The following is a 13,777-nucleotide window of genomic DNA, read 5'->3' on the forward strand; positions in this document are numbered from 1 at the left end:
GAAGATAAGCAAAATAATTTACTGCTTTAAAAAGCTATTATTGGTTCTGGTGAAGGCTCTTAGCTACTCTAGCTCCAGCTTCAGCCCCTGACAGGCTTGTCAGAGCAAAAGCTATCAGCAAATGCAGGATAATTGACTGTAGAGCAATTTGGCCTTTGCTGATTCTTGCCCTTCCAGCAGAAGTAGTGCAGGGAATGGCAGGAAAAGGCCAATGACAGGAAGATGAAGACTCCTGAGGCCAGCTGTGAGGATGCTATTAACTTGCTTAGGAACCAGTGTGGGGGCACTGCTTGTCTAAGTAGCCTAGTGAAGAAGAAAATCAGGGGTATTCCAGTTCCGGCTTTTTACATGGGATAAGGAGAATTTATTTCAGATTACCAGTTGATGGGCTGAAAGACTCTAGACTAGTTTAAAGAGTTGTTCAGTTGCTCTAAGACTGCTGGGAGCTAAGAGGATAATGAAGGAAAGAATTTATGGACTCTGATTTTGCATGCCTTCACCTGCATTGGCTGGTGCTCTTTTCCCAGGGTGTGTTCTTCTTCAGTGTGGTGGAAATGACCCCTCTGACATTGGGAAAATACGTCTATCCTGCATGGGGGCAAGGCCTTGGTTGGCTTATGGCTTTGTCCTCCATGGTACTGATTCCAGGATACATGCTGTACTCTTTCTTCACCTCAAAGGGGACTCTCCGGCAGGTATGAACAGCTTTACCACTCCTCTCTGCTCAGGGTAGGTGTGTCTGGCTGTGGCTGGCCATGTAGGCAGACCTTCAGGTAGTCTAAGCTTCGGTCTGTTGTTCCTCACTGAGATTTGTGTTGTCACCATCACAAAAAGGGAGCCCTCGCCCCTGGAATATCCCTTTGGTGCAGGCCACTGGAGCCCTGGAAGAGACTGGGAAGAAATCTTTGAGGTTTCTTAACCCAAAGGAACCCAGGTTCCTGACGGTCCCTGGCTGTGAGCATGGTTACTTGGCAATTCTCAGCAGAGAGATCAGCATCCTCCAAGCGTGGATCTTGAAGTGTCTCGGGCTGGGACCTGCTACCAACAGAGACAAGTACAGTGGTCGTTTGCCATGCACTTTGCAAAGTGCACTCAGTGACTGAGGGGTTAAGAAGCAAGGACAACTTTTATCCAGGACCCACAGTACCCACTAGTCTTGTTTAAAACGTTTTCTTTAGTAATTTGAGCAGGGTTTTATGTAGCAGTGAATCATGAGTCTGTATGTCATACCTAGTACTTACTGTTAAGATTTTATTTACGGTGTTGACATTCAGTCTTGAGAGCACTGTGCAAAAAGTCCCTGGCTTGGTGCTGTCTGCTGCAAACTACAGATGTACGAAGTCACCCCAGAGGTGCTCATTTATGGCCTTCCCAGCCCAGCTGCAATAGCAACCAGACGCCATCTAAATCCCATGAGCTTACTTCATGGATGCTGTACTTTGAACAATGTTTAACTCAGAAATGCTTTGGCTGGAATTACTGGGCTTAGGTCAACTTCAGGCTCTCTACCTCTGAGGTCAAGTTGCAGATGGATTTGAGTTTTCTTCCTGCCAGCCTTCCATTTGGGTATGCTCTTTATGTGGGAACTAAGTGAGTCTGAAGTCTCAGATCTGCTTTCAGTTCTGGTCTCTTATCTGAAGTTTGGTTTAGGTACTTGTCATCAGTGTTGAGATCCACCTTGGCATTCCTGCAGGAGTCAAGCCAGGGTGTTGTCAAGCCACTTTGGAGATTTTGGGTTGAAGGCCAGCAGCAATTCCAGCAGTAGCTCCTTTCTCAGACACTTAGAGGGTTCCTTATCCCCTCATTATATGAGCTGGAAAAGGGGAGAAGGGAAGCCTGAAAGTACAGATATGAGTTCAACTCTTTGCCTAGTCTCAGTCCTGTTTTACTAGAGGTGGAGGAAGCACATCCCAGCATCTGGGGGAGCCCAGGCTGGCCTGTGGTCTCCCAGGAGTAGCTCAATTCCTTCTGACAAAGGGCTTGTGCTAATTATATATGTAGCAAGAGTGGCAACACCAGCACTTCCAAAGTGCTGGGGGCTCCCGTGTTGCCCCAGGGCGTGGAGAGCAGCTCATGAGCACGTTTCCACCCATCCCCTCTGCATCTTGTGCAAACCAGCAATACTAGTGAGCAGCGTGAGTGGCTGATGTGTACCCTCCCTGTGTGGCTCTTCCTCTAACTTTGCCCACACACATCATGAGACCCAGACCCCTCTCAATCGTTCATAGACCCAGGAGTGAGCAGCAGATGGCACCAGGAAGAAAGTAGGCTAATCTGTGTGTGCGTGTGTCGGTATCAAGAGAGACAGAGAGAATTTTTGGCCTCTTATATGCACAGATCCTGGATTAATTTGTAATAGAGCTGGAGCTGGAGGGAAATTAGATGCCAATCCTGAATAAAGTGGTTTTGACAGACAGGAGAGATTACAAGTCATTTTGATTCTACTGAGCATGAATGTGAGGGCAAAAAAAAAGACCATGAATGGTAGAAGCAACTCAGCTAACATTTCAGGGACTACACCCAGCAACAGCTACTTCAGTAGGAGCTTGTTTCTCTTGCTGAAAAGAGGTTCTACCTGTTTTAGTGATGTCTGTTCAGGTCAGGCTCAATCCGCCCCTGCTTCTTTTCTGCAATGCACAGCGTCAGTCTCTCCCTGACCTGCAAAAGTGATTCACTGTTCTTCAGCACTCCTGATGCTCAGTCCACACGCCTCCAGCAATGACTTGCCCCTCCATATTTTCCCAGGTTCTTTGCTTCACATTACTTGACTCTGCACTTTTCATTTGATCAGCTCGGGGTGACAGGAGTTGCTGCTGTGCAAAGGTTTGTTCAGGGGGATGGTCTCATCTACATCAAAGGCAAAGATCATAACCTTGTTAGCCTGGTGTAGTTACTTAGTAATGCTTATGGCTGGGCTTTGGAAACGAAGATTTGGACTTTGTAATCAACAGTAGTGGAAAATGGGTCCACTCTGAAGCCTGTGGCAGTGCAGCTCTCTCTTGTTCCTCCTTGCAGCTGGTCTTGTCTGGTAACAGTTTGCCTGTGTTATCAGGATGATCCCCGTATTTCAGATAAAAGGAGGAGCTGCTGTGCTGTGTGTGGCACCAAAGCAAAGGTGACTTGCAGAGGTTTTTGGATTCAATGAGTGGTGCTGGGGGAGCCACTTCTGCTGCATGAGCCATCCCCTCACCCTGTAACTAGGGTCACCTCTGAGGCTTGGGGTGAGGGGTCCCAACCCTCAGCTGCTGCCATGCCCCAGCTGTCCCACTGCCGCCACCCCCAACCCCTGGCTGACACTTTCTCCCTTTATTCCTGGGCAGCGTTTGCAGCAGATGACACAGCCCAAAGCAGAGGTTCACATGCAGAACAACGGCCTCCAGCCAAAGACGTCCTTGAATGGAAGGATCTCAGATGCCACTGTCTAGGAGGAAAGCCTGAACATCCCCACCCTGTCCCGTAGCTGCTCGCTCCGCATTGTCCCTCGAGCTCCTCCGGCGCAGCTTCATGTCCTTGGCTCCGTGATGGCTTTCACTTGTTGAAGAGGGGACCTGGCGGAGGAGCCTCCTTGTGTCCCTCCTGGCCTGGCTTACCAAGGCCCTGAACAAGCTGTCACCGGGGCGTTGTGCGGTGACCGTCTTCATCCTGCAGCATCCTGGTCCAGGCTCTCAGGGAGGAGCAGCCAGTGCCCACGCCTTCCTCCTCCTGAGCAGAGGTGATGTCTCTAGAGAGCTTAGACTGACTGTTGTCCACTTTGCTTTTCTTGCCTTTCCATGTGAAACTCTGCAGAGCATCCCCCAGCACACAGCTGTGCTTTCACCCCACAGATCTTGCTGACACTGGGTTCAAATTGCAGGTGGCTGTTGATTTATGGAGCATAAACCAACACTAACAAACAACTGGAGGGGATGTGCAGAACAAAGGATACTAGTGCAGAACAAGGGATTCTAGTGAGGAGTCCAGCGTGCTGGTAGCTGTAGGACACCACCCCAAAACTGGAGAAGGGCTTAAGGACAATGTGTGCTGCTCACAGGTGCCAGGTTTCAGCCCTGCACAGTCTCCAGCTGTGTTCCATGCATCCACTGGGGCTGGCCCTGTGAGTCAAAGCCCTGCAGAGCATGCAGCCTTTCTCTTCTGGAGCATCCTGCCCTCTGCAGCTCTGTGCAATAGCTAGTCCCTGACCCTAAAATGCAGTTAAAAGGGTAAGTGAAGGGCTCTTTGCTAGAGGCTGTCCGAATCTGCTACATGACCACTCTCTGCTACAACCAGCTTTGTGCAGAGGCAAGAGGTCCACCATGTGATAGAGAGATTTTCCAGCACTCCCCCCAGCCAATCTCCCACCGGCTGGAAAAAGGTAGTTCCTTCCAAACACCTGCATCCCTGGGTGGGAAATAATATGATGCAGCACAGTGCCCATGGATGGTTTAGTTTACACCTTTTCTGTGAAGTGGCAACACCTAAATCCCAGGAGCTCCTGAGGCAATTGGTAGGATGTAGCCCCCATGCTTAAACCCACCCCTGTGAACCAGTGCTGATGACCCTTGGGAAGTATCTGTACAGCCTGCTACTGGCATTGGCACATCCCAACTCCAAACACACACCACAGGAGACAGTGAGCTGGTGTAGATGATGCTGGAGGAGAGTAACACCACAGAGAAGGCTGGGAAGTATTTCAGAGCAGTCCTAAAGCAGCAATATATTTCTTGGTTATAAAGCCTTGTGAAAGGAGGTGTCTCATCATAGCACCATGTGTAGGTGTGACAGTGATGTTTCCATTTGTGCCAGCTGCCCAATGACCCCATGCAGGGATAACTGTGTACTCAGAGCATTTAAAGAGCACCTACCACACATGTGCACACATGGTGTGACAGTGCAGATTAGTCTCTCCCTACCCATAACACAGCACTGGCACTGCTCACACTTCCAGGTTCAGCTCAGAATCAACAGACTCATAAATGTGCATCCAAGAAAAGCTATGCCCCACCCACACCTCCTACGAAGGGTCTGGTCTCATAAGTGACACAGTGCAGTCCCCTTGAGGTCCCACCTCAGGCGCCAGCTGAGTGATGAGCCTTTGCACAGTTGTCCTGCACTCTGACAGCAGCTGCAAAATGCTGCAGGTTGGCCCTGTGCTGCCTGTCCCTGGCACCTGCCAGTGCACGGGGCAACCTGCTCTTCTGCCAGTCTTCCAGCCTGAGGATCAGTAACAGAAGGAGGGGAGAAGTTTTCTGGTTAAAGCTGAAGTCGGTCGCCTTTGGGGATGGGTCCCCTGCCAACTTGCCAATGCATCTCAATTAATGTTGTTTCAGATGTGTAACCCATTTTTGTTTGTACACGTGGCTCTTAGTGGCTGTGACTGCCAGGCCTTGAGTGTGTGTTTTGTGGTCTCCAACACCCTGAGCTGGGATCACACCCTGTTCCATGTGTAATCAGTCGGGTGTTTGCGTCAAAAAAATCACAGCTGTTAAACAGACATGAGGAAACACCGAATTTACAGGCTTGATCTCGTAAAGCCGAAAGCCAAACACTGAGAGCTGCAATCATAGCTCATCACAATTAATCTCAGCCTGTCACAGACATGTCATCTTTCCTTGTCCCTTATTTGTTTGCGCTAGTACAGCTGAAAATTTCTATTCCAATTTCACCTATTTTTATGAACCAGGGCAATAAAGGAAACCACTCTTTATAAGCAGAGGGACATCTGTGTTGAAAATAAGTGTTAAACCTCTGATCTTTGCAGTAACAACCTTTACTAGACACTTACTTTTGCCTGTACATCCAGGTCACATAACCTCCCTCCCCTCAAATGCAGACTGAGGGTTGCACAGGCAGGTGATGGACAGAGGAGTCAGTTCTTGAGAGAGGCCTTGAAATTGTGGAAGACCTTGTTTTTTTCCAACTTCATTGGGGCAGCTCAGGTCTGAGGCAGAACAAAATCAGTGTCAGCAGTAATTTTTTTAATGCTTGGCCAAAGAGCTTAATTGTTGTTCAAAGGTTGTTCAGAGCTGTTCAAACATTGTTCCTCTGAGGGAGTGGAGAAGGAAGGGTCAAGAAAACAAACTCCTTTTCCTGGTTGTTGAGAAAATCTCTAACCCCCAGTTCCTGTTTGCTAGGATTTTAGCCCCAGCATCTCTCTGACTTGTGGTCTTCCCTGTGGCACATCATTCCAGGTGTAGCAGCAGGGGCTGCCCTATGCACGGACTGCTCATAATAACAATATTTGTTGAGATTTAACCATTTTTCTGCCTGGGACCTTCTCCTTTTTTCTCCCTCCTGCACTTCTCTGTTTTGTTTTCTTTTCTCATTTCTTGCCCACTATTATCCATCCAGTGGAAATAATCTACCTCACCTTGTTTCTTCCTGCTCTTTCAGTTCCACTACTGTAAAATTACAGCTCTCCCTCCTTTCTCTCCTCCTTTCTGTTCTTTCCTCATTTCTATCTCTTTCTATTAACACCAGCCTCTCTTCCCTGTTTCTCTCATATGCCCTCCTTCCAGCCCTATTACTCATTCCTGTGTGCCTGTGGCTCAGCTGGTCACTGTGTGCATGCTCAACCCTTCTGCCCATTGAAAACTGGAGTTCAGGACCCTATGGAGGAGCTCACCTTTTTGCAGCATCCAGTCCCTAAGAAGCCATTTTTTATCCCAATATCAAAATTGTAAAGAAGTTCCAGCTACCTTTTCCTCCTCTTTTCACCAGAAAGCGCTGTGCCAAGCAATGCTATCTCTCGGTATTACTAGAAAGACATTTTGACCCGCATTCCACCAGTCCACAGAGCTGTGCCTGTCCTGAAAGATTTTGTGGCCTTTCCTGTTTTTGCACTATTTTATTTCCACCATGAACCTTTGGATCTGTGAAGTCTGGCATGCGTAACTTTGCAGGTAGGAATGTGTCCTTAGTCAAGCTCTGTTTGGTTGACTGATCCCCTTCTCCAGCATTTCAAACTCATCCTTAGCGCTAGCAGAGCCTTCCCACCTCCCTCACACACAGGTTTCCCATCTAGTGAGAGGTCAGGGATGGTGATGGCTTCCCTTGAGCTCATCCCACACCTCTGAAATGCCACTATGGCCAGGTCCAGCAAGCAGCCATATCTGCATGTTGTCTTTTTGACATCAAGCTTTGGATACTGATTGCTCCATGCCAGTGACTTCTCTGTAAGAACTGCTTTTGTGCTTACGGTGTGTCACTTTGGCTCCTCTTTCCTTTTGACTCACCCAGAAGAGAGGATGCATACATAGCCAGGAGGTGGGATGCTCTCCTCTCCCTTCTGCTGTGGTTCAAATGGGGACTTTGCTCACCTGTGCTCATGTACAGAACTCCTGCCTTTTGTCTGCCCCCTCACCTCACCAGCACCTGCCAGCCTCTCCCTCCCACCACGGGCAGCTGCTTGAAATAATCCTCTGTGAAACCTCTTAATTCTAAGGAGCTATTTAGGGAGCTGTGCTCAAATCCCTCTGAAATCCTCTTTTTCCTGAGGGCTGCAAAATATAAAATAAATGCCACTGCCCCTCTGCTGTAGTGGGGGCTGAGGTGGGCTATGGGGAAGGCAGGATTGTTTCATTGCTGCTCAGGTGCTGCTTCCCCTGGAGTTCCAGGTGTGATCCTCTCCCCTGGGAAAGGGGAGCTCTTCCTGCTGCCATTCTCCCAGATGTGCTCCAAGAGCTGGCAGCTGGAAGCTGGTTGTAAAACACGTGTGCAATGTCTGTGACATGATCCTGATGCCGTGTAAGGCTGCACTCTAAGGCTTTGGCCAGCTGACCACTGTGTAGACTGTAGTCTCTCCACAGCTCTGTTAAATGATGTGTTGGGCACAGTTTGTACTGAGCATCAGAGAGTGCCCTTAAAGCAGGTGTCATTCCGGATGAGCAACTTGTCCTTATCCCTCGTCTGTCCTGGGAGGAGTCTCTCGGGATTGGAGGATCCTGGTTGCATTTGGTGATGGCCAAATGTGGAGGGGATCTGCACCACCAAGGGACATGTCCACTGTGGTTTTGCTTGTACGGAGGGCTACCAGCTTGCACCAAGCACTGCCTGCTTTTCTCAGGACCTTGAGCACATTAAACAGGGTGCTCAGCGCTGGATGTCAGTACTGGCACTGGAGGCCACATGGTGCACCTGTACAACTTGCTCTTCATCTCCTGATGTCTGATCCTGCCTCTATACAACTCTAGATATTGGTCAGAGTCTACCCAAGCAACTCAAGGTAGGAAGAAACAACCTGGAGATTCTGAAACCTGCTGATGACACCTGGGAGCTTTCAAAAATGTGTGCAAGGACCATTCTGATCATTTCACACCTCAAAGCCCTTGAAAAGGCAAGAGAAGATATGTTAAGGGAGGGTTGAAAGATGGGAGTTACCACAGGGGCTGGCTACCATCTCCCCTCCACCTCCTTGACCACTAAAGCAGTCCTTGGTTCAGGCACCTGTCACTTCTTCCTCCTTTTCTCTGTTTTGCATCCTCTTGCTTACATGCCTCGCCTTCTCTCTTCAGGAAGAGGCTTGCCTGCCCATGCCAGTTTTCTCTCCTCCTTAGCCCTGCTTTGCACCTGTCAGCCCCAAATTGCTGGACAGACGTGCCTGTTGCTGGGCCAGGGGGTGGCCAGAGCAGGCAGTCTGGCAGGGAGGGGTGGGGCAGGCTCTGCACAGAGACTAGGGCACTGGGCCCTTTCCTGCTCATGCAGTCACCCCTGTGCAGCTCCATGGCTCCATCCTTCACCAGAGCTTCTCACTGTCTCTGCTATCAGCGCTCCTTCGTGGCATGGGAATCCAGTGCTGTTTTATGGACATCTAACAGGGATGTCAGAGATTTTACCCTCCCCGACTGACAACCCTCCACAAATTCACAGGAGGTGAGTAACAAGGTATCAAGGGCACTGTGAAAGCAAAAGCCACAGTGCTGCACACTCCAAGCATTTTAAGATCTTTCCTCCACTTTTTACGTCTTTAACAGTATGTTAAAGTGGTGTTTGTCATCAGAGGTCCAGGCAGGCGTTGGACCTGCTCAGAACTGCATGGCAGCAGTGATGTTACCTCCCTGGCCCTTGGGGTTTGTTCTCCCCGTCAGGAGCAACCCCCAGGACTGGTGTCCCCTCCTCCAGTGCATCAAGTGCCCTACCCAGTTGTGTGTCTGTGTGTCCTCTTTTGTGCCTCAGGCGTGTGTGTCAGGAGGGCTTCCTGGGGGACTGTATGGTGTTTCCCCTGGCTTTAGTGCTTGCCCATGGGACTGAGACCCATGTGCAGCTGTTAACCACTGGATAAAGGGTTTTGAGCCACAGCACAATGCCCATGGGGGAGACCCAGGAGGTGGTCCTGGAGAGACTCTGGCAAGTGGCAGGGGGATGGGGTGGCATCCCAGTGTCCCCATTACAGCCCTGGCTGAGGCAGCACTGCCAAGGGCAGTGTGGGGCTCCTGCCAAGCTTGTGTCCATCATTCCTGTGATGCTGTCAACTGGGAAGTGTCCATGTCTGGAGATGCTCAGGAGAGGTTAGTGCTCGCCACGCCAATACCTGACAGCCGTGACACTGATGGAGATGCCTCCTGACAGCCTGGCATGATGCCGCTGTGCTGCCAAGAAAACAGCACCAGCACTCACTGGGATTTCAGGGACCAGCCACAGGCTCTCATGGGGTTTCATGTGTCCCCTGCAGAGCTCCTGGGGACTGGCAGCCCTCACCCCCACAGCTGCAGCCCTGTGAGGAGTGGCCATGGAGGGATTTATCCTGACCATACTCCTGACAGCACCACAGCTTTCTCCATGGGACGCTGGAGGGTTGAGGTTTCTGCTTCCAGGTAAGAAAACCCAACTTATCAGGAAGGGACTTGTCTGAGTCACAGGTGTAATGATGTGGGGAGGGGGCTGGCCTCAAAGAGTCCCAAAGCCAGAGCACAGGGGCAGGTAAACTGCTGAGTAGGCACTCCTGCTTGATCACTGCATCTCCCTCAAGTCTGGGGGGCCACAGGCAGAGCAGGGCATGGTGGCACAACTGAGTGTTTTTCTCCCTTTGAAAGCTACGTGGCTCAGAGAAGACTTTTGGCCAGTTTACGTTGCATCATGCTGTTTGGGAAAATACAAATACCCCAGCAGTGAATCCCAGCAGTGACCCCATAAAGAAAAGCACCTGTCAGTTTTGTGCTGACGCTGCTGACCCAGATCCAGACAAAACCTCCACAGATCTACCCAGATGTGAGGTTCAACAGTGTAAACTCACACCCTGCCATCAGCCCAAAGAGCACTCCCTGCTGTTTGCTCAGTGGCCCCAGGCCCCCTTACACAGACTTGGAGGTACATTAGCCCCTGGGCTGGCCCCGGGGGAAGAGGCATGCATGTCTCAGCACGCTGGCAGCGCTGGCTCCCAGCCCTGCTCTCTGCCTGTCCCCAAGGAGCCCATGTGCCTCTCGGTTGCAGCTTTCTCCTGTCTGTGTGGCTGAGCCCAGCCTGCCACCCTCTTGCCTGGGCATCCCCCTCCACCACATACCAGAGCTGACTGACATGTCTTTAAAAATATCTCCTATATGGGGAGAAGGACAAGAGATGGAGAGGGATGACTGCCCTTGGTTGGAGGGGGACAATATCCCCCTCTGCCTCTCCCTGCCTTCCTAATGCTGCCACCATGTCCTGGCCATGCAGCCTCTCCAGGTCACTGCCTGCCCAGCCCTTGGCACAAATGCTCTGATGTGTTTTTGAAGCGCATTTGGTCCCGCAGGAGGAAGAGAGCTGGTATCTCTGTCCCCTCTTGGCATTTACTGCAAATGAAGGGATTAGGAATTACAATTCAAGATTCTTATTTTAAAGCAGCTTTTCAGCTCTGTGAGGGGAACTTCAGCGTGATGCTCCTGGGGGAGGTGGTGACAGGGCAGCTGTCACAGCCTCAATCACTGCGGGTGCTTGGGCAGGGGCAGACAAGGCTCAGTGGTGCTCTCTGGGCTCTGGGAGTGACTGCATGGAGTGGCACTTCCACAGGGAGTGGGTGTGTGTATCCAGGAGCCTCTGCAAACCCAGGGTAGAGGGAGTATCCCACAGCTGGGCACCTGCCTTGGCACCACAGAGTGCACTGGTTAGGTGCCATCATCAGGCTGCACCGATGGATAGTGAGGGGTTTCCAGATGTTTTGAGTTTTGAAAAGGAAGAGTAGGCTCTTCCTTTGGGGATGTAGGGTGAGTCTGTATTAGCCAGCACTTTTTAAATGGGAGATTTGAGAGGTGGGCAGCACAACCACAGTGAACTATGTGTGGCAGCCCAGTCCCCACGACAGCATCCCAGCTACTGCCTCATGGGATGCCACATGCACCCAGCCCCATGGGGGCTGCCTTCATCCCTGGCAGCACCATGGACCCCAGGATGACCCTCCAGCTGTGGGGACTCCTCTGCAGGGTAAAGCCTTGGGATCTGAGCATGATCAGATGCTGCCAATCCCTCGTGGCAGCATTTGCTTCTGGGATGCTGAGTGCCAAATTGCATCAGCCCAAAGCATCCTGCAGCCCTTGGGCTGTTCCACACCCCTGGCAGTGTCTGCCCCAGAGAAGCACCATGACCTTTTCCTCTTTTGCATTTTTCTCCTCCTGCTCCTCCCCACTGCATTCATGGCAGACCTGTGAAAAACGTTAGCAAATTACTGTTTTTTTCACTGGCCTCTCTACTGCCTTTCCCTCTGCTAATTATTATAGCAGTGCCTCTTCTAGGGCAAGTCGACAGATGGTCGTTTTTTTCATCTTCAAACAAGCTATTTAATAAGGGCTCCTGCTTTTCCCTTGCACATTTCTTTCCTGGCTGCATGTCCTGAGCTGCTGGATGGGTTGTCCTTTTCATTGGGGATGCCAGAAGTTGTGAGCTGAGGCTGAAGGCTGAGGTCAGATCCCAGGGGAGGTTTTTTCCTTTCCTTTCAGAAAGGCAGGATAATTCTGCCCAGGGTTATGCCACCTTACAGAGCAATGCTCTCCCTGCTTACAAAAAGATATGATGGGGAACTAGTCCTCACAAGAAGGTGAGGAGGGCTGTGTCAAATGCTGGGTCTTGTGGGGCAGATCTCAAACACATAGAAGCCAATGTAGATGCTGAAACCAGCACAGGCCCTGCTCACACCAGGTGAAATCCATCTCACAGGGACTGCCCTGTGCTCTGGCTTACACTGTCATCATCTGCCTGGCTTTGCTGTGGCCCACTGGGTGCAGAGGAGGTAATCCTTTGTGCAGGCAGAGGGTCCCAGGATGTGACTGGGAACGCAGGGAGAGCTAATGGTGCCTTGGATGCACCACAGAGCCACGTGTGGCATTTGCTGATGAATGTCTGCCTGGGACATCGTGCTTGAAAGCCACATGGTTGAAGTCTGAAATCTCAGAAGGCCATAATGTGTGCATTCTTGTGGGCAGAGGCAGCTCCCAAGTGCTGGAATGCTGAGTGGGGCAAGCAGCTTGTGCAGTTGGCATGTGGACACAGAGAGGGTTCACTGCACCCTCCTGCTCTGGTGTGCCTGGTGGATGCAGCAAGTGTTTTTTAGAAGCTAAAGCTGACATTTCCCCAACTTGCCTTCTCCCTGGTTCTAAAGGGGGTGTACAAGGACCCAAACCCTTCTGGAACTGCTCCAGAAGAAAAGGGAAAGCTTCCCTTCACATGAGGGAAACAGGAGGTGGCTTTGGGCACCAGCTGCTTTGTGGCAACGCCTCAGCGGAGACACCAGCACCAGGTCCTGCTTCAGTTGGGCTCACTTTAGTGACTAATTTCCCTGCCTTTTGCAAACTTGCTCTATGTCTGGTTTCTCTAAAGAGCTTTCAAAGCCAAGTGGCCTGAGGACCTGGTTACAGCACCAGGCTGTTGGGTGACACCTGCCCTGGTGAGAGGGTTAGCACAGATCTGGGCTCCCCATATGGCAGAGCTGTGGCACCGTTCGCTGCTTTGTTTTCCCCTACCTTTATTTCCCCCTTCCTGGGAAGCTTAAGACAGTTTTGGTGACTTCTCTTGCCTTTCACTTGGGGAGCTAGAGCATTTGTAACATCACCTGTCCTGGATCACTCCTGTTCCTGAAAGGGCTGTTTGTAACGGTGGGGAAAAGGCCCTGCTCCTAATATCCCAGGAAGACTGATGTCCAACTAGCTATTGTCAAAGCCCAACTAGCAGCTATCCATACTGTGCCTTGCCTGTGTGCACCAGGCTTATCTGTTTCTGGCCTAGCTGGTACCAGCACAGAGATGTCTGCTCACAATATGTGGATTTGTGTTGTCCTCCTTCGCCTATGCTGTCCAAAACATAGGATCCCAGAATCATAGAACAGTTTGGGCTGGAAGGAACTTTAAATATCACCTAGTTCCAACTCCCCTGCCATGGGCAGGGACACCTTTCACTACATCAGGTTGCTCAGAGCCCCATCCAACCTCGCCTTGAACACTCGAACACAGGGATGGAGCATCCACAGCTTCTCTGAGCAATCTCTTCCAGTGTCTCACCACCCTCACAGTATAGCATTTCTTCATAATATCTAATATCAACCTGCCCTCTTTCAGTTTAAAGCCATCACCCATTGTCCTGTCAGTCTCCATCTGTCCTGTGGCCCCCTTAGGTACTGGAAGGTGCTATAAGGACTCCCTGCAACCTTCTCTTCCCCAGGGTGAACAATCCCAACTCAGTCAGCCTTTCCTCACAGCAAAGGTGCTCTAGCCTTCTGATGATCTTTGTGGCCTTCCCTGGACTTGCTCCAGCAGGTCCATGTTCTTCTTGTGTTGGGGACCCCAGAGCTGGACACAGTGTTCCAGGTGTGGGGGTCTTATGAAAATACTTTGCTCCAGGT

At 50.8% G+C, this 13,777-nt stretch overlaps 1 protein-coding gene across 1 annotated transcript in view; it reads left to right on the top strand.

Annotated features, from left to right (window-relative positions):
- The window catches only part of LOC113954930 (sodium- and chloride-dependent GABA transporter 1-like), a 37,321-nt gene extending 31,631 nt beyond the window's left edge, over nt 1-5,690 (top strand). Inside the window, exons 14-15 of the mRNA XM_027659884.1 lie at nt 528-695; nt 3,321-5,690. Coding sequence (XP_027515685.1) covers nt 528-695; nt 3,321-3,425 — 273 coding nt within the window. The 3' untranslated portion in view covers nt 3,426-5,690. The remainder of the gene's footprint in view (nt 1-527; nt 696-3,320) is intronic.
- Nucleotides 5,691-13,777: the final 8,087 nt, after the last annotated feature.

The sequence above is a fragment of the Corapipo altera genome, unplaced genomic scaffold, assembly GCF_003945725.1.
Source record: "Corapipo altera isolate COAL_440 unplaced genomic scaffold, ASM394572v1 1, whole genome shotgun sequence".
Taxonomy (NCBI): Eukaryota; Metazoa; Chordata; class Aves; order Passeriformes; family Pipridae; genus Corapipo; species Corapipo altera.